The sequence below is a fragment of the Neovison vison genome, chromosome 6 (assembly GCF_020171115.1).
Source record: "Neovison vison isolate M4711 chromosome 6, ASM_NN_V1, whole genome shotgun sequence".
Lineage (NCBI taxonomy): Eukaryota > Metazoa > Chordata > Mammalia > Carnivora > Mustelidae > Neogale > Neogale vison.
The window spans coordinates 142,100,058-142,127,500 of NC_058096.1; the positions used below are offsets into that span (position 1 = coordinate 142,100,058).

Genomic DNA, 27,443 nt, shown 5'->3' on the forward strand with positions numbered 1-27,443 from the left:
ATCATGTTCATGGATCTGAAGGTTAATTATTGTTAAAAGGCCAGTTCTCCTCCAAAATGATCTATGGAGTTGAAGCAATCTCAATCAAAATTGAGCAGATTTTTTTTTTTTTTTGGTGGAAATTGACAAGCTGAACCTAGAATTTGCAGGTAGATAAAAAGACCCAGAACCACCAAAACAACTTTTAAGAATAGTAAGGTTTGTAGCCTATAGATTATTGACTTTAGGACATCTAGAACTATAGTTATCAAGACAGCATGGTCTGGGTGGAAAGGTGGATAAAGAGCAAAAAAATGAATAAAACAGAAATTCCAGAAGTGACACACACATATACGGTTAATTAATTTTTGACCGTGCAAATACAATTAAGTGTAGAAAGAATAGTCTTTTAAATAAATGGTACTGGAACAATTTGAAATGTATATGCAAAGGAAGGGAGGGAGGAAAGAAAAGAAAGAAAAGAAAAGAAAGAGGAGAAGAAAGGAAGAAAGGAAGGGAGGGAGGGAGGAAGGAAGTAAGAAAAAAGAAAAGAAAATATTTTGACCCATACCTTGATACCAAATACCATATGTAAAAATTAACTCAAAATAGATCATGGATTTAAATGTAAATCCTTAAACTATAAATCTAAAAGAAAAGAAGAAAATTTTTGTGACCTAGGATTGGGCAAATGTTACTTACATGTAACACTAAAAGCAAGAGTTTTAAAGGCAAAACCAAAATTGTTAAATTGGACTTCACCAAAAAACCAGAGAACACTGTTAGGGGGATGAAAACACAAGCTACCTACTGAAATACTTGCAAATCACATAGCTGACAAAGGACTTGTAACCAAAATATATAAAGGAGTTTCAAAACTCAATAATAAGAAAGCAACCAATTTAAAAAAAAAAAATGGGTAGGGGCACCTTGGTGGCGGAGTTGGTTAAGTGTCTGCCTTAGGCTCAGGTCATGATCCCAGGGTCCTGGGATCCAGCCTCCTGCCAGGTTCCTTGCTCAGTGGGAAACCTGCTTCTCCTTCTCCCTGCTCATGGTCTCTCTCACTCTCTCTTTCAAATAAAGAAATAAAATTTTTTTAAAAAAAGAAAAACTTAGGAAAATGGGTAAAAGGACAAACACTTCATAAAAGATATATGGATAGCAAATCACATGAAAAGATATTCAGTAGGGAAATGCCATTTATTACAAAAGTGCAAATTAAAATCATGAATATCACTACACACATATCAGAATGTTTACAATGAAAAAGTCTGATCCTATCAAGTGTTGGCAAGGATGTGAAACCATGGGAATTCCCATACCCTGTTGATGGGACTGTAGAACAAGAGTTCAACCACCTTGGAAAACAGTTTGTTAGATTCATAAAAAGTTAAATACCTATGGTATGAGTAATTACTTTATTTCTAGGAATTTATACAAGAGAAATACAAGCATATGTCCGTAGAGAGGCACACACAGAAATGCTCATAGCATCTTTGAAACAGCCCCAACCTGGAAACAACCTAAATATTCATCAACTGCATAATTGACAAAACAAAAATTGCACTATATCCGTAAAAGGTAATATTTCTCAATAATAAGCAAGCTGAACATATCTTAAGATAATTATGCTTAGTGAAAGAAGGCAGAGAAAAGTGAGTGCATTCTGAATTATTCTGCTTATACAAAATTCTAGAATATGTAAACTTAGTTACAGTGACGGAAAGCAGATCATTGGTGTCATGGGGATAGTGATGAATGAGGATGGGAGGTTGGGAGGGAGGGAGTATTACAACAGGGCACAAAACCATTGGGATAACTGATACGTTCATTGTGCTCCCAACGGTGTGGGTGGATATATACACATATACACACACGCACAGATATGTGAGCCCATGTGTGTGTGAAAACTTATCAAATTGTCAAATTGTATGCTTTCATATGTGCAGTTTATTGTAGGTCAATTGTACCTCAAAAAAACCGTTAAAAGTTTTGGTAGTGTACTCTAATAAATCGTATAGCAACTCAAGATATGCATTTCTGGGTCAAGCATACCTTTCAATTTGTGTCCTTTTCTATCTAAAATTTGGATTAATTTTATTGCAGTTTTTCATTTTTTGTCCTATATTATTGCATTACATATAGAAGTTTTAGCTAATTGTTTTTGTAAAAAGTTGGGGTATAAAAACACACAAATACAAAAGTGTCATATTTCAGCAGGACCATGAGATGCTAAAGGCTAGCAAAAGACTCTTTACATGTGTCAGTTTAAAAAGCCCCATTCAAAGGATTGTCCATGGGATATAGGTCTCATTCCATATTTCTTCAAAGTCGTCTGATCTCATTCATGCACTAACCAAACACACATTTCGGTGTCAGGCTTTAACTAATAGAAATACATGATATTGAATTTGCTTGCTTTTATACGGTTGATTATGACTATAGTTTAAGCACTATATAAAAACTATAGATACTAAAAATTTTCCTGATGCTAGATGGGGCATCTCATCTCTGTGTTATTATTATATTTTTTCTATATTATTATTTTTTCTTAAATGTTCAGTAGAATAATTTATTTTTAGAATAATTGTGACATTCTGACATCGAAGTGGTTTTCTTTTTATTTGATGCATTATTCTTTTTCAAAAATAGGATAAATGCCAAATGCCTCTATGAACTTCAGTGTTTATAGTACAGGATTATTAATTAAATGTAGTTCGTCACTTGAAAAATAAGTCTACTGGACTTGACCAATTGGAGTGTGATTAATTTAAGTAGTTTGAAATGTAGGAATGATCAAGTGCAGTTAACTTTTTAGTATGTTATTTCTATTTCTTGAAACACACGCCCCCATTTAGAGATTTTTTTTTTTCCTCCCCAGGCTAAGAAGATTTCTGTCCTTTTTAGTTTAGCCTTTGTGGGCACATTGTAAATATGCTACCTCACTATTTTTCAGGTTTACTGTAGTAGAGACAATACTTCATTTCTCTGCTTCTCACCTGTTTCTATTTATTTGTGTATAAGATGTCAAAGGAAAATGAAAAGTAACACCTCGAAATACCACCCTGAAAAAGAAAATGCCAACAAATTCTTTTCTGCACCTGAAGCTTTTAATTCTTTAATCCACTATGGAATGTTGCTTAATTACATATTTTATTATGCATAACTGAAAATTATGTACTTTAGTCAACAATGATATGAAAGCACGTATTGTTTATAAATAAAGAGAGGCTGGGTTGTCTCTTTTTTTATATTACAAATATTTGTGGAATTCTCACAGGTTCTCCTTCTAAAATTGGCTTTTTGAAAATTTTCAGAGAGTTCAGAGAGAAACTTCGTTTCAGTATTTTCTCGAGAAATCAGAAAATTCATTACTTTGCAAAAAGTAAGATAATGTCAGAATATCATTATAGGCAAAAACCACCGAACAGTTTGAATATTTTCATAAAGTTTCATCTTAATTTCAGTGAGTTTCACAAAGTACTTATTAATGGGAAAATGTTACAATTTTGAACTGGGGATGATTCGGTTCATTACATTATTCTACCTTTTTTTTTTTTTTGTTATATATGAACATTCCTATAACAAAGTGTATTTTTTTTTTTTTTTTTTTAGGAAAAAAGGTTTTGTGTATATGGCTCCTACACCAGGACAGCAGAATCTGGGGGTTAACATTTCATACACTTGATTTCAATTACTCTGTGACAGACTTTTTCATGTTAGCTGAATACACACTACATTAGATTTTTGAAAATTTTGAATGGTAATGAATGTTTTTACATCTTCTGCAGTTGAAAAAGGTTTTCTTAAGAAGTAGCCATAGGAATGCAAGGGTAGAGGGCTTGGGTTTGAAACCTATGAGACCCCCTCTGAACAGCTGAACAAATCAGTGCTCCTCCCTGCTCTTTTTTTTTTTTTTCCCCAAAGATTTTATTTATTTATTTATTTGACAGAGAGAAATCACAAGTAGATGGAGAGGCAGGCAGAGAGAGAGAGGAAGGGAAGCAGGCTCCCCGCTGAGCAGAGAGCCCGATGGGGGACTCGATCCCAGGACCCTGAGATCATGACCTGAGCCAAAGGCAGCGGCCCAACCCACTGAGCCACTCAGGCGCCCCTCCTCCCTGCTCTTTGAAGGGGGAGTTTCAGAGCCTGCCTTCAGTGCCTCAGAGAGAAATGGAGATAGGTTTGGGGCAGTACCTTTTATAACAAAATATTCTATGAATGATGTTGCTATTTTCCTTTAAAGCATGTCTGAGTGTGCTGCGATTCAGGGGGCCTCAGAAGGTTAAGAAGCCATTGAGAGAGATTTGGTAAAATTTGGAAGTTAAAATGGGAAACAAAAGTCGAGTAGGTGAAACCTGTCCCCACATTAAGATGCTGTTGGACAGGTTCGTGCTCTGAACAAATGCTCACTCTGCATCACTCTGCCACACACTCAACGAATTAATGGACATTAAATATTTGAAAGTTCCCAACATCCTCCTTTAACACGTACTGTTTGTTTTTTTGTGAGTGGAACATCAGAGCAGCACATGGGGCATCATATCTTTGGGGGCGGTGTAAAGATGTGATTAGATTCTGTCACTGTAATGAAAAGTACTTAAATACCACAAAAAGCAAATAATAACACTAAAAAAATTCAACTAATAGTACAGAAATAATGTCCAGTATTTAATTTAGAGCAAAATAGGTCACCTTAGAGTTTTTCTGTTTCCTTGGCGAGGCAACAAGTACAAGGTACTGTTTTACTGCATCTCCTCATCAAACATTATCATACAGAATGGGGCCCAAGTCTCGTGCTTTTGACCACAATAGGAATATTAACAGCTGAAAATAGTTGACAGAAGGGGACTTTGTACACAACCCTGGTATAAGGCAAGAAGCCATAATGGAACTTTTTGGAATTATTTTGATAAGTTTGGAAATGCATGATTCAGATAAGTAGGGTAATATAAGAAAGGTTTAAAAATGTTGCTCGTTTTTTAAACATTAATTCCAAACTATTTTTATTTAACATTTGGTATTGTTAAACAGGTAATAGTATTCTGGACATACACCTTCCACCACATTTCTTTAATAGGGGTACTTTATATTTTATAAAAAATGTGCATGTTAATAGATTGTAATTTAACCTTTGTCAAAAGACATGCAATTATTTAGTATTTACATTAAAAGGATTGTCTCCTAAGAAACACTGAATCCATAATATGCCCCCTTTAAAAGTAAAAAATATTTATTTGTAAGATAAACTATAGCATCAGTATCTTCTGATATTTTAAATGTGATTCATATTTTGAGACCTTCCTTGTTTCTACACTATCATGCAGATTTTTGGCTTCCTTCAGCCAGGTAGTCCTATTTTTATTGGCTATATAATAGGGTATACACATTTTAATTGCTCTTTTGAAAATATCACCAGGCAGTTCAGAATACCTCATTTATTGATAATATCGTGACAATCAAGGACCTTAATATCAGCTGATGATAACAATAGGGAATAGGGCAGAATTTAATAATGGAATGTATGGGATTGTCATTTTTACTCAATGCTGAACCATCTGAAAATGTTTTCTACTCAAGCTATATATTTTAGATAAGCACAGTTAGATATAGATATCACTACTTGGAAAAAAGAAAGACACTTCTTTTAAGCTCAGAATTCCTTAGGACTAAATGTTAATCAATACACAGTTTATACATAATATGTACAGACTTTTTAACCAAGTGCCACACAACTAGGGCACACATATTAGTTACCTTGGTTTTCAAAGGTTAGGTGTCAGCTCTGCATATTACGTGCCAAGGAGATACTGTCAACATTATTTTTTGCATAACGTGCAAGTATTATATGGCCACAGAGTGTAATACAAATTAGTGGCAAAGTGCTGAGGGAAGGAATCCATGACAGATTCAGATGCACGAGGTTGAATATTACCCGTAAACTACCTGACTCTGCTAAGGTCTTAACAGCACAAAGCGCTATATCATGCCCAGCTTTGAAAAGTTTCTGAAATACTTGGACACCATGAAGCTCGTTCAAGGAGTTTTACTGTAGCCACTGGCAGTAAGAGGACTGGTATGGACGATAAATGACATTGGGGGAGCAATGTGGAAGATCACCCAAAGAAATCATTCCCAAATTGTGCCGTCTTCCCTGAAAACGATTTTGCTCACTCCATCATGACCATCACTGTTTTTTGATATGTGCTTTTATTTATTTATTTTTGGCTTAAAATATTGTACTAGGAAGATTATGCTGCTTAAAAAGTCTAAGGAAGAGTATTATTAGTATTGTATTGATTTCTTACACACAGTCGTCAAATTCATTCAAAATGTTATTTCGAAAGAAATTAGCTTATTGGGAATGGCAAAATCGTATTTGCAACCCAGTATTTCCTTCTAAAAAAATTAAAATTTCTGGCACCTTATATTCTGCTGGGCTGGATTAAAAAAAATAATAATAAAAAATCAAAGACTACTCCTTGCTCTAGCTTTTCCCTCTAAACCCAGAGGAAAAAAAAGAGGAGGAAAGAATTTCTTAAAAAACTTCATGGCATATTACTTTCTATTTCTTCTTCTTCTTTTTTTTAACTACATGAAATCTAGTTTCTATTTTATTAGTCCAAATTTCTTTTCCTCAAATGGTTTTCTGAACTCTAAGTGAGCAAGAATGTTTAAAAGTTGTCTTCTCATTTAATAAAAAGAATTGAAAACTTTTTCAATACAATTTTAAGTTACAGCAAACCAGCTGCCTTCAAAGCAGTTCAGCTGTGCTTCAAAAGTAAATAGTACTTTTACAGCTGAATTGGGAGTCTTCAATGATGCCATTTTAGTTTCTTAAGTAAAAGTTCAACATTAAAGCAGCCCAGTTGCCTACCAATGAGCTCATCAGTGCCTGGAAACATGTTAGGCATGAAGAGATTGGACAATTTCAGAATCAACTATCAAGGAACCCACACACCCCTTTTAACATCTACGAAATCTTAAAAAGATGCATCCAAAGAGAAAATGAATACAAAATGATAATCAAAAATCGAAACCCTGGCTTCAATCTTTTCCATGACCACCAGTATACCTCATTTTATATCGCGGAGTGTATGGAGTTTGATGTTGCAAGAATTTTGAAGATGGTGTTTAAAGTCCATGTGTGTTATTCTTATTTTCTTCATTCAATTCTTATAGTTATGACATACACAACCAAATGAGCTCAGAGTTCTTAACTTATATTCCATTTATAACTTAAAAAAATACATTGCTTACTAAGAGGTTTTTATACAGAAGGTCCATTTTTTACCTACTTATGTTACTGATAAAGGCCTTTAAAATATCTATACATTAGCTTAAAAAAAGTGTTACCATAATTAAATATTGTGAAATAAATGCAGATGGATTCATTCTAAGCACATAACTCCTAGAGAGTGTATTTACGTTTTTCTTGGCGAGTCTTCTGACCATCCTTCTATCTCTGTTTATTAGGCAAAATGTTAAACCCAAACAGGTTATGGTCTTTGTTGTTAAACTTAAAAAATGAGCATGTGTTTGTGATTTAAATTTACAGTGTTTTGAGTGATTTTTCAATCGTTTTTTTTTAAATCAGTAAAATATCATCAAGAAAATATTAACATGCACCTAACTGAGAGGGCCATCTTTGACCTTTAAAGTTACTTCACATAAGCAGACAACCCTACCATGTCATACCATACAAACAATTTTAATTGTGTAGTTACAGTCAATAACCACTCCTAATCAGAACATTTCTGCATAAAGAAAATTGTGATACACTTATAAAAACAGCCAGCTGTAACAAAATAGCTGGTGTTTTCATAGCCATAAACTCATAAAAAAGAAATACACCTTTATACAGAAATTTTATACAGATGTAGCTTTAAAATTGATTGTAAACCAAGGAAGACACATTGCAAACATCAATTATTTTCACATTAATTGCATAATTTTCTAAGGTGATCTATTAGTTTTATTTACCTAAGCTTATTTGCATGATAGTAAAAATTGCATACAACAATAAGAGTGAAGCTTATAGTATGAATTGCTTGGATAACATAGAGCACTTTTTATAGGCAACTGTGTAAAGCACATTTTCTCTATTTAAAACTTTTAAGACACTTTGTTTTACTGCCCATCAAAATACATTTATAAATAGAAAAGAATCAGTATGGTAACAAGAGAAGCAATATTACATTTAACGGAAACTTCCAAAAAATTAATTACAACATGATGCTGCAGGATCTACAAATAAATAATGAGGACTAAATTGTGTTTCACATTTTCTTTTCATTTTTTAAAAAATCATGTAACAATGAGAATGAAAAAAATTACAGTGAACTTTTATTTCGAAAATAAAAACAAATTTGAATTACGGCAGTGCCATATAATACAAGGCATTTGTTGGCATATGTCATCTTTAAACTGCATTCCACAGTCTATAGTTCTTTTGTAACATACAATAGAGTAACAAACTCTTTTTTTTTCTTTTTTTTAAAATAAGGGGCGAGTTTCCAAAGATCAGTGTGGAGTGTTACAGAAATAATTAAAGGAAGGAAATAATAATCACAGAAGTTATAATGCTTGTTTGAGGCTCCAGAATAATAATTTTTCAAAAAAAAAAAAAAATCACCGGTATCATGCTTACGGGGTACACACCTTGATGTGTCCCGTGAACACAAATTTTAATTTTTAACACCAAACAATCCTCGATGCTTCACCTGGGGCTGCCAAGCAGTTTGTAAAACAGAGTAAAACATTTAGTGCAGTCTGCATTATCCTTTCTCCACTTTCCTGTTTGTGCAAGTTTCTGAAGATTCATTGGCCAAACCATGAACAGCAAAGGTTTTCTGAGAGAATACAAGGTGGACTTCTCATTTCGTTTGTAAATACCAGTGGCACTGATGAATGAAAATAATACTTTGATCTCAGTCTTTCAAGTCAGTGTTAATGTCCGTGTTTCCTTCCACTGACAGCTCTTCTTCTAGCTTCACCGAGAAAAGGGTGTTAGCATTTTTGTCTTGGACACTCTCTTCCAGATCCTTAAGCAACTCCTCTTCCTTGTATTCGGCCACATCCACCTCCAAGCCGGAGTTGTCCTTCAGTTTGCCGTGGTGCTTCAGATAATACCGCTGGTTCTGAAAGAACTTGATGATGGTGTACTTGGGCAGGTCAAGCTGCGCGGACAGAGTCTGGATGGCCTCTTCGTCCGGGTACAGGCCTACGTCTTGGATGAAACTCTGGAGGATGCCCAGGGCTTCCACGGAAATTTTCGTTCGCGGCCGGGTCTTCTGCCGGTTCTCATCCTCGGCCTCTGCGGGAGAGGCCACGGTGGGCTGCCGCGGGGGGAGCCGGGGCCCGGCGGGCTGCTGCGCCTGCGCCTGGGGGGGCGGCGGCGCCGGCTGCTGCTGCGCCTGCGCGGGCGGCTGCTGCTGCAAAGAAACAAGCGGACAGTCAGAGCTCAGTCTTCCCTTCCGGGCGGCGGCAGACGAAGCCGGCTGGAAGGAGGAAACTCAGGGCTGGGGATCCCACCTGTAGTTTCTCCCACCTGGAGCTCCTCCGAGGGGGACAAAGATGCAGGAGTCAAAGGGAGGCCAGCCAGATGGCCCACAGCAACAAGGAAAGAAGGCAAAATGATAAGAACCAGGAAGGGGAGGCTTGACTAGGGTTTTGGGGGGCTACTGGGCTTCCTCATCAAGGGTCAGTGGAGCCTCCCTGCCCTTCATTTTCAGTCTGGCTCACGAAAGTGAAAGCTCAGCGCGCCGAAAATGTGAGCCGTGAACTTCATCAGAAGGATACGCATCAGAAGGCGAAGACAGCAAAGCAAATTATGATGTAAATAATTAACAAAGATTTAACATGAAGATTGAGGAATAAGGATTTCAAAGGCATTTTAGAAGGGAGTGCTACAGAGCTGTGGGGGGAAGAAACCTGTGTTTTGCCCCATTTCATCTATGGCTAAAGCATGGAGCAAGAATAGAAAGTCTTATTTAAATTCCAAATAAAATGGATAAATGCCTGCTGTTCTTCCGCATTATCCCTTCAGACTCCAAAGGATTTCTGAGATTCTCACGTTTGTGAATTTCCTACCAGTCAGTTCGGATTTAATACACACACAATTTCTTACCAAATTGCACTAGGCTGACACTGCAAGTTTTTTCTTACTGAAAAATAAAAGTTTGATCCACTGTACAACGGCTAGCAAATTGTTTTGTCTATAGTAAACTCATGTGATTAGGATTTAAATTTAGTGTATACAGACACTTTTTCATAATTAGTGTCTGTATATGTGCTGTAATTTCCATACACAATTATACATAACAAATGTGTGACACATGCACATACCATATACTCTATAACCATAATTCTCATCATCAAAGCAAATCAACCTGTAAGCGGCAAAATATTAGCGCGTTTTTACTGTGCCTAAGCATTTCTTTTTATCCCCCTAAGAAACAATTTTATTAAAAACAATTTACATCTTCAAACAAGTACTATTTTTATTACTATACATATACCTTTCTCTTTTTTTGTTTTTGCTAAACAGTAAGTTTTTCAGGCTTTCATGATTATTTTAGTGCTTGATATCCTAAGGGATTCTCTTTTCCAATTTATCTTTAATACATACTCAAGGATTTTTTTTTCCTAGTGGATGGATAACCCTATTATTGTTTTTAGCTACATATATATATATATATATATATATATATATATATTTTAGCTACATATATATATATATATATATTCCCCACTCACCCCCACAGCAATACCAAAAAAATAATGCAAGGTGATTCAAAAAAGACAGTAGAGTTTTAGGACTCTGGAAGGCAGTGGCATTTTCTCTTAAAGGGAAAAGCTAAAAACATCCCCTTAGATTTAACAGGAAAAGGTTCTATAGTTCCAGCTCATTCAACACGCTTCCTTAGAAATCAAGGCCATAGGACACCACAAACTACCTGATCCCAGAGCTTTCCAATCTAGATTCACAGGGGAGTTCCCTCAGTGGATGAATGCAGGTAAGTCCCATGACATGACCAGCTAAGCACAAGGATGAATCTGCTGGCACAGTGGTCTTTGGCCACCACCATGGTTAGTACATTCTCTGCCAAGTCTGAAAATCCTGACCAAGGGAGCAGGTCTTTACACCACCCCCTCTCTTGCTGGCATAGGTAACTTGTGCCCGCTCACCTGGGGAGCAGCACCGAGCCATGGTGCAGGGGTCAGCAGGCCTGGTAAGAAAACGCCTCTAGACTCTCCTTTCCCAAGGGTGGTGGGAGAGGGGCTCTAAAGGAAAGACAAACAGACATGACTCACCCCTAACCTGTGTTCTGTGAGGTTGTAGGGAGACAGCTATAAGGTGAAGGAAGGGCTGAGGAGTCAGAAACAAGATTCCAATTAGGTTTCCCTCCCCTCCTCTCTTTGGACAGTATCCAAGGTAGAAAGTTGAGATTGTACAAACCTCCTCTACAGAAACGGCAGTTAATTCCCTTCCAAAAGGGCAGTATTGATAGTCATTAAAAACATTTGAGCTCTCACACACACACAAAAAAAACAACCCAATTCTAACAAAGACGCACTTGCCAAACCAGTAGGGCAAAAAAGGGGGATCCTGCTACTTAGTGGGTGGGGAAATGAGGGAAGAGGAACACAATACGCATGCTGAAAAAAGTGTGCTAATTTTCCTTTTATTCCCCTGAGCAAGATGGCAGTATATTGTTATCTCTTGCTAAAGCCTATGTTTAGACTGGCGGGAAGAAGAGAAACGCTAATTTCCCGGCTAAGTTTAAAGCTCTATTTACTTAGTGCTATATTGAATCGGCCAAGGTAAACGAACCTGAATCTGCTCCGCTGGAACATGGATAATGTGGGGCGGCCTGTCGCCATGGTGATGTACCGCATTGCTCTCCTGTTCATAAATGGCATCACGTTCTGGCTGAGGAAGACTGAGGAACCTTCGGATCATGGAGAGGTTCTCCCACAGAGTCCTGTTTTCTGGAGAAGGATCTTCTTTCCAGCGTAACAGCTCACACAACCACCCCTTAGAGACAAGGGCATAATAGGTCAGTTTGTGCCTGTGGGGGTTGATACTTTCCAGTAAGGGCTAAAAAGAAAAGACCTTGTGAAGTTAACTTTTTTCATAAGCTCAAAAACACTGCAATCTGCTTTTAAAAAAAAAATGTTTTTTAACCTGTTAAGAGAAAATAGCTGAGGCTACCAAGGAGGCAGGCTCTGTTTCCAATAAATGGTCAGATTTGCATTGTAAAGGAGTCATGTTTTTTAAGATTCCAAGGGCAAGACACATTTACCACGGACTTTGCAATACATGAAATAGGAGAAAAGCAAAGTTGAACGTGCTTCTCATCTTGCCCAGCCTTCTTGTCTGATGAGCAGCCATCTGAGTTCCTGAAGGTATTTAAGAGCTAAGATAGATTTTTAAAATAATTTTTTTCCTAAAAGGATTCCCAAAGTTTATGATTTTTATATTCAGAAGGAAACTATGTGTAAATTGTGTGTGTGTATGTGTGTGTGTGACACAGAGAAAGGACATGTGCTATAGAGTGAGCAAGAATGTTGTCCATTGTAAAGCATAATCATCAGAATGGGTGTTAGAAGACTTCTCTAAGAAACAACTTTCCAGAAAGACATCTCAGAGCCTGTTTTTTCTGCCCACTGTAGTGTGCAACATAAGATTCACCAGACAAGAATTTTGATAGATTTCCTGAACTGAGAGAGAAGGAAACATCCAATGAATGCCAAAACCTGCACCTCTCTGATGACTCCCCTAAGGCCCTATTTTTGGTCCTCAGATTATCCAGAACTGAATGGTCCAAAAGAGTACATCACCTAGCAAAACCTCTAATCCTCATCCCAAACGTTCTTCATCTCAGCTGCATGATGGACACTAGGCAATGGGGCAGAGAGTAAGAGGAACTGTCCCACCCAGACCCCCTTCACCAAGTAAGGCAACCACCTCCAGCTGCAAGCTGCCTGCTGAAAGCTCACAGCCATACTCTTCTCTGGAGCCGTGTTTGGAGTCATCTCACTTGGAGATGACTGGACAGTTACTCCGCATCCTCGTTGACTCCCTCACACCCTGGGATGGCCAGTGATTGGCTTACCCAGGGGTACGATGTCCCTGCCCTCTATCTCCAAAGGGACAACTCACTTAATCCTTCAATTTACTCTCTGGAGATGGCACTCTCCCTTCTTCCTGCTCCCTCCCCCCATCAATACAGACTGCCTGAGACCATAATCTTACTGGACCCCTTCCTCTTCCCTATCCTCCCTCACTTCTTCCAGGTCCTTCACCAAATCATAGACACATGATTCCCTTAGTCTCTGCTTTAGAGACTTGACCTAAGATGAAGGGATTCCTTGGAAATTCCAAGTAAATTATTGGATGGGAGTAGAATGAGCACAGTTTCTTTATTATCTGATTTTTAGAACTAGCCAAGGAGAGAGAGAGAGAGAGTGAGTGTGTGTGTGTGTGTGTGTGTGTGTGTGTGTTGGGACTGTTATCGGGGGTGAGACCAGAGAATGGTATGACTTTTCTTCTCTTCTTCCCAAACTGAGCCACTGGAGAAAATTCTCCTTCCCCTTCCAACTGCAATATACAGTGAAAAGAAATAAGGCCCATTCTTCCTCAAAGGGCTGATTTGAGAGAATTTAAAAGAAAAGCTGGAGAGCTGATAACATCAACTTCCCAAGGCCCACATATTAACCAGCCAAGGGTGAGTGACTGTTGCTAAACCTCATGAGATCTACTAATTTTTCTGAGACATTTGTTTCTCTACTCCGCAGGTCTTGTAATTAAACAAACACGTACAAGGGGTCGGTCATGCAATCATGCACCCATTCAATGCCACTGAATGCGTAATTCAAGGCTAAGAGAGCAAGCAGTAAACTGAAGAGTTACCTGAGAGAATATTAGTTAAAAAAATAATAATTGTGATTAGAATGTCACTGAATATGCTTCTTTTCTAACCACAGCAACTCTATGTTTATTTCCAGAAAAATATGATGATGTGTCCTATTTTAGCTCTATTTATATGAGTATAATATTAACTCTCAAACTGTATTTGAGTATTTGAAGTATTTAGGACCACTTGCATATGGTGCCCTGGAGATGTTTATTTAGCTCTTATTGGCAAATATTTGCTATCTGGATTGAGCCATGAAAACATTTTATATTTTCCTATATCTCAGCTATTTCTTTACACTTTACATCTAAGTTCTGATGCTGTGCAGGTTTTAGATACACACTTTCCTGCAGGCTTGAATATTAACTATGGTGAAGATGACGCTCCTCTCCTTTGTCTCCATTCTTCACCTACAGCAAATTGAGAGACCCCCATGCCTGAACAGAGCAAATTGCTACAATTCTATTTACCTTTCAAGATGTTAAAAGGTTCATAAAAAACAACAGAAAAGTTATTCTGGGGAGGGTAGTTTTTTTGTACTTAGCTGGTATTGTATACTTTTGCAGTAAGTGCTAAACATGGAATATCTAAGATTTTTTTTAAAGAAATAAACGTTTGTAACTATAAATTGCTAAAAGTTAAATTAAGAACAATTCACCCAAGAAATGCTTCTTGGAGAGAGCTGAAAAACTCCAATAATTTTTCCAATCCTTTAGAACTTCTTAAAGTAACAGATCAGTTAGCACTCGGATATATGTGAAAAAACATGTGGATCACAGATGTTCTTTGGAAAAGAAAATCATTAGTTCTTTTAAAATGGCTAATAATGATAGCTAATTCCTAAACAATCACACTCACGCTGGTTTAACAAATATTTCAGAAAAGGAGCCCTGACTCATTCAACAAATATTTTGCTCATATTGTCACTTCTGTGTATCTATACTTATGAGATGGATCCGTATTTTTATTAATTGCCCATGACTAACATAACATTTCCAGTAGTTTGCTATTAACCTCTGCCCTTAAATAATACTTCTAATTCCTTATCTAAAAATAATTTGATGAATTATAAGTTTGAAGCATTTCTCTGCTAGCCTTTCAAGAGACATGATGATTTTAAGAGACTGAAATCAGATGCTTCTTAGAAAAATATTTAACGGTGCAGCTGGGAACTGTTAGTTCTACAAGGGTATTCCAAAAGGAAAAAAAAAAAAGAAAAAAAAAACTAAACTAAAAGCAGGGAGTGCTTTTCTTGATGTGTGTATCTCTTAAAAAATAATGGAAAACAGACACTTTGACACGCTAGTTCTTTGTCAGTAGAGGCACTGGCTCATTCCCAATTTATGCTGGCAAAAAATAAGATTAATTCATTCTAATACTATTTAAATACCTTGGAATATTCTGACTGCCTCAAATCCTATCAATTGAGACTCTATTAATGATGACAGTAATCTGATCTATGTTTTGCCCAAAGTGACTAAAAAAGCCAAAGCTTTCTAATTCCCCAATATCTTTTACTAGGTCACTTTTCCATAAGTGATACTGTTAGAGCAAATAAACTTGGTAAGACAATGAACATGTCAGAATACTGTAATATCTGACAAATAATGATGATTCCCCTAAGTATTGTATTAATTTTTAAATGACAAATGTATAGATTTACTTGGTAGAGGAGAGACAAGAAATGAAATGCAGTACTTTGCTGCAAAATGTGAACATAATTACATTTTTAAGAGTGGTCTCTGGGACTTGAAATATTGTAAGACCATGGGCAGGAGTAGTGAGCTACTCTCCAAATTACATTAGATCATGACTATTCCGTACAGTAGAAAAGACAGGAGAGTAACAGTCTTAAAATAATGAGACGGATCCATTCTCAAAAACTAAAATGGTACAAGGAACAACCTAAACTTTAAATGTAGTAAATTTGCCAAGCAACATTACACTGCATATAAAGAGGGCAAAATATAAACAGTAGCCACATGTAAATAAATTAGTAAAACTTTCAGGATGTTACTACTTTTCAAACTGACGAAGTTTAATTTGACACCTTCTGTTCTAAACCCTTTGTTTCTATTCAAAATCACGCCTTGAGCTGTTGCTATCAATCACAGCGCTCCCCCTATTACTTAAAAAAAACTGGCATGAACCCTGAATAAGCTGAAAATGCCATGCAGATGAATTCTGAGATAATATGTTCAAACCTGTTATATACAACACAAATCCTGTAAAGTTATGTATTGTAAACCTACATTTATTGAGAACTAAAAGTCTTAAATCCATCTGCCACAAAGGAAATACTGTTATGTACTTTATAGTAACCAAGAACCATCTGCAAATGTCTTGCTACCGTAAGCAAGAAAATGGTGCAGAAGATGCATAAACCTAAGACTGCATGAAAATAAATAACATTCGTTTGACTGGTTTTGGTGAGGGATCTATTAAAAAAAAAAAAAAAAAAGTAAGATTGGGGGGGGAAAAAAGGAAAGAGAAAATGCAGAATGACTGCCAAACCAGTACTGAAAAAAAGCAAAACAAACTCAATGACAACACAATGGCAATTTATTATGGTCCATGAAACACATGACTGTATGCTCATTTTAAAGGAAAAATTAGCAGTTCTAAACTCAATATTCTAATGATGTGCTTTACTGACAGAATCTTGTTGTACCACATTTAAATAAAAATCCTGGCACCTTCATCTCTCAGCTGCTAATTTCCAACCAAACTCAATCCCTGATTTCGACTCCACTCTTTTTAGAACAATTAATTCAAGTCAATTCAGTTGGAACATTGTAACGGAGAAGGGGTACGCAATGATTTTAATGGAGTCAGAGAAGTAACCTTCTTTCTTGAATGAATCTATTGTACCTCTACAGACTCACACACGTCAAAAACAGAACCCTTCCAAGGGCCTGTTCTGTGACAAAGGTGGGAGCACGAAACACAACTAGTTTTCCAGGAGAAAAGAGGCTTCAGCGTTCTCTGAGAAAACAAAAACAAAAACAAAAACAAAAAAACTCATTTCCTACAATATACAGGTATGTATCTGTTACTGTTAGGTACATATACATTTTAAATCCAAGAACTATAAAAATGAAAGAAAGAAAATGACAATTCTTGCTGCAATGAAGAAGGAAAGATACATTTTAAGAAACGGAAGGATAATTTGAATTCTAAAAAGCAAAACATTTTACAGTCTGTATTTATTCCCCCTCACCCTCATCTTTAGGTGTTATTTGCAGGAGTATTTTGTTCCAGTCTCTGGGGCATATAGTATAATAATATATGATATTAAAAGAAATCAATCTAAATAGGGACGTATTTGATACAAACATTTTAGTGGAAAGCATGAATTACATTTTAGCAAGTAGTAGGAACAAGGATTAAGTACATAATCCATTAAATAGTACTTCCAACACAAAAAATTCAGTATTGTAGACTAAACTACACCAGGCATTTTGAATGAGTACATTTTCAACAACAACTAACTATAAAGCTAGCAATTTATCATTCAGCAAATAATTTTCTACTTTTAAAAGAATCTGTAAGTGTTACTTATGCTAATGAAGACAGTTTTTAATCTGCCCACAAACATGCTAATAGAGGGCAATTTTTTTTTTATTTACAAAGCTGTCGGCACTCAAGGGTAATTTCATATCAATGTTCTATAAGCTGGGGGGAAAATGGGTTCTAATTGTCAGAGTTGCGGAATCTTTCACCTTTAGCATGAAGGTTTAAAGCTATCAGGAAGACACAAAGTGACTAATGACGTTTTAAGCTACACCTTTAACATCCCAGAAGTGTTCCATTTTCAAACTTTTTATGTTTTTAACACTCGCTGCCTCAAATGCAGTCTTAACACACAGTACTTTTCCGGGGGCCCCGAATGCAGAGACACACAAGGCCTCATGGAGGGAACAACCCCGGCTTCCAGGTCTGAGGCCTGGCAGCTTCCTGCACCAACTTCGACCCTCTTTTTCAAGAACAATCATCACACTTGAAACAGTGAGAAATAGAAGAGCGGCAAAGCAATATTGAAAGCATTTTTAAATTATTTACTAGGTTAAGAGGGTGAAATGATACTTTAAATACATCAAATTTCATTGTCTAGGCCATTTTTTGGTGGCAGAGTAGTATTGATCTTTCCAAATGCTTAAAATTAACTATTTTCCAGAAGGTCATTATTTGATTAAAGGCATTAAAGTTGAGGGCAAGAAGTGATGCACTTTTTCTTCTTCCCCATTCAAATCATCATATAATTTAATAAAAACCATCCCATCATGTCCTGTAATAAAAACGCTTATCTTAAGATACTGTTCTTTACCTAACATATTAACCTTTAAATGTTATGAAGTTCTTCAGAAGAAAAACCTTTGCTAAAGCAGATTATTTTATAACATAATGAGAGGCCCCCACCATTAACATTAATAAAGATACATGTTCTCTTCTATGGAATTAGTAGGAAGTACATTAATCTTTCTCCCCAGTTTAATAACATCTACTTTGTGTACAATGAAGAGAATCTCAGCAGGCACCATAAGTAAGTTTTCCTGCTAAGTTAACAATGGTCTTATTCAAGAAAACATGGGAAGTGAGTGTGAACAGAAATATACCAATCAATTTTCATGCTAAAAGTGGCACATTAAGTCTGCTTTATTTAAAGATGGGTTTTAGAAAGAAACACTTAGGGTCGTGAGTTCAAGTCCCATGTTGGGTGCAGAGCCTACTTAAAAAAGAAACAAATTTAAATGGGATACTTGTGTGTGTATGTATTTCCCAAATACGTTTACTTTCAAAGTACGGTTTCTGATATTTGTGTTTGCTGAAAAGAAAAAAAAAACAATCATGATATTTAAAAATGATTATGATTCTTACATTTCTTTCCAGGTTATATAAAGAACTTATTATCCTTGCGAAAAATCTGTGGGTTTCCATATTGTGGAAATAGGACAGACAATGACTACCCATAAATTTCTCATGAGTCCATTTTTGCTATTTTGTCTTTAAGAGGTTAAATGCATCTAGCAGAATTTCCTGGAGGTTTCTTTCTTTTCTTTCTTTCTTTCTTTCTTTTTTTTTTTTCTGGAGGTTTATGTTCATACAATCTGAGGAAAAACTCCCATTAAAATTTAGTGAATTTTGAATAATCAGAATCATTGGTAAATATTTTTTTTAAAGATTTCATTTATTTATTTGACAGAAAGAGACACATCAAGTGAGGGAACACAAGCAGGGACAGTGGGAGAGGGAGAAGCAGGCTTCCCGCTGAGAAGGGAGCCCGATGTGGGACTCAATCCCAGGACCCTAGGATCATGACCTGAGCAGAAGGCAGACACTTAATGACTGAGCCACTCAGATGCCCTAGTAAATAATTTCTATTATGCAATTTTGCTTAAAATTTAAGCAAGTAAAAGAATGAAAGTGAGATGTACTTCTCTTTTCTACATTCTCAAAGCCACTGGCTTTACGGCACACATAAATATAGTGTTTTTCCTTTTGCTACAGATTGTTTGATCCATATTAAGATTATCAGATGACAATCTGGCCAGAGTGATAAAAAGTTCTCACTTAAAAAGGTTGTTGAGAAGGAGATCTTACAGTTTAAAGAATATTTTCAGGAGGGAGAATCTGAGCAGGGAGAAAGAAGGAATGAAGAGAAAAGCATGAAACTGTAGATAATATATTAAAGTAGCAAGATAATAATCTTGTAGTTTGAAACAAGATTATTTTTCCAAAGAAAGGCTGCCTTTTCCTTTAAAGATATTAGATTTGGAAAATATCTAACCTAAATGTTTAATTTTTCTTATACTTCATAAACTAACCTGCTTTCAAGATAATTTCTTCAAAGCTTAAATGAAACAAACTAAAATCTGGCTTATATGTCTGATGCTTGAATATGGGCTTGGATAAAGAATTTTTTGTTTTTCCCCTCAACTAAGATATATTTTTGACATATAAGTTTCAGTGATATGATTTGGCTCCTGTTTAACATTTATACACATTTTATAACATTATATACATAACATTTATAACATTTATACACATTTTATAAGATATTTAAATTAATATCATTTTTTAAAAAGATTTATCCATTTCATTAGAGAGAGAGAGAAAGCACATGTGCATGAGCTGTACGGTAGGGGCAGAGGGAGAGAGAGAATCTCAATCAGTCTCCAGCTGAGCACAGAGCCTGATGGAGGGCTCAATCCCACAACCCTGAGATTATGACCAAAGCCAAAACTAAGAGTTGGATACTTAACTGACAGAGCCACCCAGGCACCCCAGTATCTTACTTAAGTTTTTATTCCCTTCTCGTTCTCCATAGTTAGTGTCATTAAAAAGCAGAAAACTGAAGGGAGGAAAAAACCAGAAAACTCAGTACTCCCAAGGTTCATCAATTTTAGCCTTGTTTCTATCATAAAGAATCATTGGCCCCTTTCCACCTGTTCACCCATGCCTTGTTAGTCTGGGACCCTTCTTCCTTGAATTATGCTCTTAGACACCACACATTCTTTTTAATTACTTCCAATGGACAATTATTTCAATTTCTGACAAAGAAGATTTTAAGTAATCATTCCTTTTCTTAACTTAGGGGAAAAAGTACACCAATGTTGGCGGAGAATGAGAATAAGTGCTACCACACAGAGTTGTGATGCCTACAAGAAACAAATAAATATGATGTCTAATTTAGCCTATGGACCTTCCTGACAGATAAATTACAAGTGTAACTAAGTTTTCTGGAACCTTCCTAGCCATCTCTGAGATGCCCTTGGAAAAGACAGGCTGGGATGAAAATCACTTGTCTGGTGTTCTGCTTTCACATTGCCAAAATTATCTTACTGCCCAAAATGACTTCCCATTTTAGAGAAAATGCTCACACTCCCTAGAAGAAACACTCCCCAGAGCTGCCTTGACGGCTGCTCCCAATCACATTCAAGTCCTAATTCACTGGAGTATTTATTATGTGTTACCCAGCATTTCCCCACACTCTATTCATTCTTCGTACTAACAGGAAAGCCCTTTCTCCTTTTTCCTGCCCATCCAAATACAAACTCTCCTTCAAGTCATGCTCTAGCACCTCAGGATATTGATAAAGGGTTATATCCCCTATAGGCATTTATATATGTAAACTTGAGCAAACTACCATTCTGAGCCTCAGATCCTCCTCTACAAAGAACAGACAATAACAGTAGTAATCTTGCAGGACTGTGGCTGGTTCAAATGAAATAGAAAACATTCAGCCCCATGCCTGGTCCCTGAATAACGACAAAAAGGTCTGATGACTTAACTGAAAGTACTTGCCTAAAATTGCTCACAGTATACTTGGGAAGCATTCAAAAATAACACCAGTGCAACAGAGTGTATGATAAAGGTCAATGATGGACAAACATCAAGTGGGATCCAAGTGGTGAGAAGAAGAGATGGGCTGAGTAGTCAAGGAAGTCTTTACTGATAAAAAGTGATACTGGCATGGCCTTGAAAAGTGGGCAATATTTAAAATAAGGTGGATAATGAAAAAAAGAGGGAGATGAATTAGTGGTGTGCCAGGAAAAAACAGGTAGACCAGTTGCTTTTTGAAATATGTTTCCCATTCTCTTATTATAGCTCTTTACCTTACTGGACTTTCCTGAGAATACTTAATTCCTGTGACCTCATCTCCTGAATGTACTGTACTTCCAAGACCAACTTGTTAAGAAAGCCTGGGTTTTAATTTGAATTCCTATTCTACTACTTACTATAGCCCACGTCAAGTTACTGAAATTCTCTAGACCTTAATTTTCTCCTCTATAAAATGGGGATGACTTTACTACGGTTCATAGGGTGTGTAAGAATTAAATGAGACAATTCATGCAGGGGGATTGGCACACAGTAACAGCATGATGAATGTCATCACTCTTTTTATTATTGTTTTCATTATCATGAAGATAATCCAAAGGAATTTGACTATCTAGGGAATTAATGAAAACAAGTCAGTTATCATATCCTAACCTGAACCCACCATCTTCCTCCTACAAACTAGGTTCTCCTCTGATGTAGTTTAACTCAATTAATAGCATCACCACCCACCCAGTCACCTGGGCTGAAAGGCTGTTATTTGAAGTATAAGTTGGTATAATCTTACTGAAAGGCAATGGTGGAAATGTTTGAATGTAGAAATGTCTAGTAATCACCTTTAAAACACAAAAGCTTTTTTTGATCCAGTAATTCTACTTTTGAGAACTGATCCTAAATAAATGATAAAGATGTATACAAATATTTAACTCTAATAATGTTCATGTTAGCATTAATTGTGATAGCAAAAGGAGATTCTAACTTAAATATATCTCAATAGGGAATTAAAAGGTATGTACAGCATCTGAATACATGTAAGATATATATGTACAGACATATATGTATGTATACATACATACTCATGTGTATAAAGAACCTATATCGGGCTATCTTTAGTTAACTGGGATTATGGGTATTTCTTATGTTCTTTATGCTTGCATTTTTTTTTGTTTCTTCTATAATAGCTATATGTTTTTAATTAAAAAAAAATAGCAAATAGCTTCAATTAAAACTGATTTTTCGGGGGACCTGGGTGGCTCAGCCGTTAAGGGTCTGCCTTTGGCTCAGGTCATGATGTCAGGGTCCTGGGATCGAGCCCCACATTGGGCTCCCTGCTCTGCGGGAAGCCTGCTTCTCCCTCTCCCACTTCCCCTGCTTGTGTTCCCTCTTGTGCTGTGTCTCTTTCTGTCAAATAAATGAATAAAATATTTTAAAAATATATTAAAAAAAATAAAAACCTGATTTTTCTTGTCTCTTTGCTTTATAAGAGAACAACCATGAATTCCTGCCAATTCTACTCCTTCAGAAGGTTTCTTGAATTGGTTCCTTATTTTCCATTCCTACTGCTCTGCTTCAGGCCCTCAGCATTTCTTCCATGAACTAACGGTGATGGGTTTACTAACCTAGGCCACCACCATCTTAGCTGAAATACATTTATCATAAACAAAGGACCACACAAATCTCCGTTTGAATGGCATCCTCTTCACTTCCCTTCATCCAAAGGGCCTGGACAGGCCCTGATGCTCACACTTCAATGAGTAAGTGCAAAAATGAAACAGAAGATTCCCTGTAACACTGAAGTGGCAGTAAGTTCTGGGAGAGAGAAAGGTATAAGGCCGCACAATCTGGACTCCTTAATTAGGGAGAAGAAGCTGTATATATCTCTGTTATTCCCGAGGATATCAAGTATTGTAGCAAAGTCCAACAATTTGCATTTATGATGATGTTGCATTTCAAAAAGTAAGATTCAAACTGAGCTCAGCTTACTAGGTTTAAGGAGGTGGACAAGCACTATTAAAGTCTTCTGTCAAAAGCAAACACATCTGATTATTTAAAGAAGCTTAATGGGAAACTTCATGTCTCTCAAACCCCTCAATCCAAATAAATATGCGCTTATAGGGCAATGTTATGAAGCCAATCTCTTACGTGTTGCCTCCTAAAGTCACTATTAAAATTTTACAGTATTTTTCTATTCAAAATTATGAAGATCATGAAAAAAAATGTTGCTAAATCTCCACATATGCCACGTGCAAAGGAAAAAAAATATAACAATTTGAACTTATGACAGGAATCATTTTTAGGTGACGATTTATCTGATACAGTGGTTTGTTTGCTTACAGAAATAACTTACACAGGTTATTTTAATAAATATTTCTGTCAATATATTTTTAGCTGATTTATATGAAACTTTTCAACACTAGCAGATATCTCCTAGAATGAGCTATACGTCCCATCGTGCATATTTAGGGAATGGGAATTAAAAATTTAAATCTTCCCTCTATGATATCCTAGGAAAGATAACAAAGAATTTTTAAAACCAGGGGAAGGCAAATTGGGATTGTAAAAAAGTTATGGGACTCCTATCCTAAGAGGAACAATTAAGCGGGCAGGGTCATTATGAGCTCCCGAACTGCTTATGATTTTGCTGATAAAGTAACACCCATTTTGCGGCCAAAACCCACATCATTTTAACCATTATGCAAACCTACTAATCAGAGGTTGGCCTAATTGAGGGACTGAAATCTTGTGATTCACAAGGACACTTCAAAAAAAGAAAGCATAAATATTTCTAGAAGCATCATGTGGATCCCAGTGACAATGGCTGGGTTATAATTTTACCAATCAAGGGGGACAAGAGAGGCTCGGCTCTCGGCACAGGCCACGTCAGTCACTCCTCATGACTACTGATCCTGTTTTATAGGGAAGTCGGGCTCCGAGAGGGCCCCGGGGGAAGAGGACAGGAGTCTGACCCTACTCTAGCCTTCTCAGCACAGAGCCAACCCCCAGCCCCCACAAATTCCCACCTGGACTCCCTTCGGAATGAGCTGAGTTTTGTGAGGGAAAATTTGAGACCAGATGAAATGTGCTTCTGCATCATTTCATCCTTCTACAAATAGTTATTAAGTGCCATCTCTGTGCCACGTACTATGCAGGCTAAGAGGAAATGTGGGGACAGATATAGCAGGGAGTCATTTCCACCACCACTTGCAGTCTGGTGAGGGAAGAACAGCTTACACTTCAGATGGAGCTGATATTACAGGTGAGGCTCTCCTGACACAAAGTCTCGAGCCTAAGGGCAAAGGCTCCTCTGTCACAAAGTGCTGCACTGCATGTGGCATCAGAATGTTGGAGAAAAGGCTGCCGATAAGGTTTCTGGTTTTCTGTTGTTTTAAATGTCACTGCAAGGACTCTAACCCCTGCTTACATGCTCTGAAGTGAAGGGCATTTGAAAAAGGAAGCATACTATAAGGTAATAAATAACAAGCATTTCCCTGGTAAATTCAAGAATTGTTCAGCTAATGTACTAGAAAAAATATGTAGTTCTCCCCCTCACATATAATTTATCTAATGATTGATCTCATTTCTTTTGTGCCATCGACCCTTCTGGCAAGCTGGTAAAAGCCCACAGATGATGCCTTTCTAGAACAATGTTTTTATATGCCTGAAATAAAATACATAAGATGATGAAGAAAACCAATTATGCTGAAATACCGTTATCAAAACTTTGTGATATAGTAATATAAATCCCTCTTTATTAACACACTAAATAACGAGCTCTAACAACAGATCTGATAACTACTGTAATTTTATAGTGATGAGCAAAGATAATATTTTGAGATATCTGCAATAACTTAATGTGATGTGAAAATATTTGTGATTTTTACCGGTGACAAATTTATACCTATTGTTAATACTACTATGTTCTAGTGCCCATACTGATAATTGAATAATATGTCAAAATTCAGTAACATGTTAATGAAAATAAAGATTTATTTTCCTATCCAAGCTCATGGACCTCTTGGGGGAAGGTGAGCCACAGGTTAAGAACTCCCACCACCCCACATGCATGTGTGTGTATATATACACACATATAATTCAAATATTTTTCTAGAACTGTCTTATATAAGCTCCAAGTAGTTTAGAAAACTTTGGTATTTATGGTCATGGAACAGATATCCTGGGGTTTTTTTTTGTTTGGTTGGTTTTTGTTTTTTGGGTTTTCTTTTTTTTTGCCACTAAAGGACCATGCCTGTTAGACAGGGATTGGAGGAAAATAGTCACTAGTACAATGGTTCACAGATGGTGTCCTGAGACCAGGTTTCCATCACGGAATCTCAACAGTGCCATGGCTGATGAGAATACACACCCTTACCCAATCTCAAGTCAACCAAAATGGGGGAAGAATTTATTTTTTTTTTTTAAGGATTTTATTTATTTATTTGACAGAACGAGATCACAAGCAGGCAGAGAGGCAGGCAGAGAGAGAGGGAGGAAAGTAGGCTCCCTGCCAAGCAGAGAGCCCAATGTGGGGCTCAAACCCAGGACCAGATCAGGATCAGATCATGATCTAAGCCAAAGGCAGAGGCTTAACCCACTGAGCCACCCAGGAGCCCCTGGGGGAAGACTTTGATTCGATTTATTTATTTCAGTGCTGGAGGAGATTTTATTCATAAAATAATAGTTTGACAGCCTCAGCATTTTTGATTAACAATTGTACTAGTACATATAGACCTCCTGTTCTTCCCTGGTCCTATTACAAACTCAGAAAATGGGTTAACAACCGTGAATAAAGCAACCATATTCTAATTTAGTTAATTTCATACCATCCAAGTAACTGTAAAGGTCGACAAGATTAGCAGATTATCCTTTAAGAAATTCTATCTGTCGGAAGAGGAACACTAAAAAGGCTTTCCAAAGACACCTGGGTTTCCCAAACAGTAGCGGAAAAGGTAGCAGGACAGACAGAGAATGGCAGCCGGGAGAGAAATAGAACAGTGACCTGGGCATGCCACGGGGTGTGCAGAACTATGCAAAGGTTAGGAAACCAGAGGTAAACAAATAATGGTACTGGTTCTCAGCACCACTTTTCAAAGAACAAATGGCTTTAAAGTATTTGCTTTTAAGATTTGAAGACAGGGCAGAAGGAGTCTAGACAAGTAGAGGGTTAAAGAAAGACAAAAAGTGAATTGGAAAGATGGTTGGGGGGGCAGGCATAGGTAGAAAATAACTCCCACACAGCCATCTCCCCACCATATATTATACGTAGTACAATGCTGAATTTATCCAGAAATATAATGCAACTTTCTGTCTAGAAATTAAGCTTGATGGATAAGGCTTTAGTCCTTATGGTTATCCAGGGTCCAAGTTATTTAGTCTCTTTAATCAAAATACTAAAATAAAATCATTACCCATTAGGCTATTACCCTTCCCCCCAATCTCCAAACGCACAAGGAAAAATTAATTGCAAGCCAGGAAGAAAGAAGGCAATTTAGACAGTAACAGCTTGGCATGGACTGAACTGGATTTCCTAATAGCATTTGTCTGTTTGTGAATGTATATTTTATTTACAGACTTCACTTCCTTGACCTTATTGAAAGTAATTTATTTTTAGCTAATCTGCATTTCATTTAAACCACCAAATACTCCATCAATGAACCAGCCAAGCACCCATAACAACTAGCACTCGTGTTGGTACCATTAGTAAATGGGTATAAACAGTTAAAGGAGACATTTGGGAATGGGCAGTCCTCGGCAGCTATTAAATGCTACAGGTACCAATTTATGAACTTGTAAATATGGGCTTCAAGATATTCCTTCAACTGGGCTGTCATTCCCTGCCCTGTTTTTCTTATTTCACTAACCTCTTCCAAACCTGGGATTTCTCATGCGCCGAGAGTCTTTCTTCCCTCTTTAATGCGTTATCCTTCCCAGGACTTACACCAGTCCAAAAATAGTGAAATGTTAAAGGCAGAATTTCAGGTATCAGTTAAAAAAACAAGCAAGCCAGAAAAAAACACGTTTCTCCAGCAACCCTTCAAAACAGTCACACTGTTTTGTGGCGAACACGGCCCCGCCGCATATTAAGCCAAGCCCATTCCCCAACTGAACGGAGCTCAGTTCTATACTGTAGTGGTTCTGCTAGGTCCTTGATAATGAGAGAGGTCATCCAGGTGTGTAATCACCAGTCTCAGACGAGTTAAAACAACC

At 36.9% G+C, this 27,443-nt stretch overlaps 1 protein-coding gene across 7 annotated transcripts in view; it reads right to left on the reverse strand.

Annotated features, from left to right (window-relative positions):
• Window positions 1–6,105: 6,105 nt before the first annotated feature.
• Window positions 6,106–27,443, reverse strand: part of SATB1 (SATB homeobox 1) — a 101,109-nt gene continuing 79,771 nt past the window's right edge. For 5 of the 7 annotated variants that reach the window (XM_044252524.1, XM_044252526.1, XM_044252523.1 and 2 more), the window contains 2 exons: window positions 11,816–12,019; window positions 6,106–9,413 (listed from right to left, as the gene is read on the reverse strand). In XM_044252524.1, coding sequence (XP_044108459.1) covers window positions 8,910–9,413; window positions 11,816–12,019 — 708 coding nt within the window. In that variant the 3' untranslated portion in view covers window positions 6,106–8,909. Of the gene's footprint in view, window positions 9,414–9,529; window positions 9,539–11,169; window positions 11,266–11,815; window positions 12,020–27,443 lie in introns of all 7 variants that reach the window. The other 2 variants (XM_044252529.1, XM_044252527.1) reach the window with 2 other exon arrangements.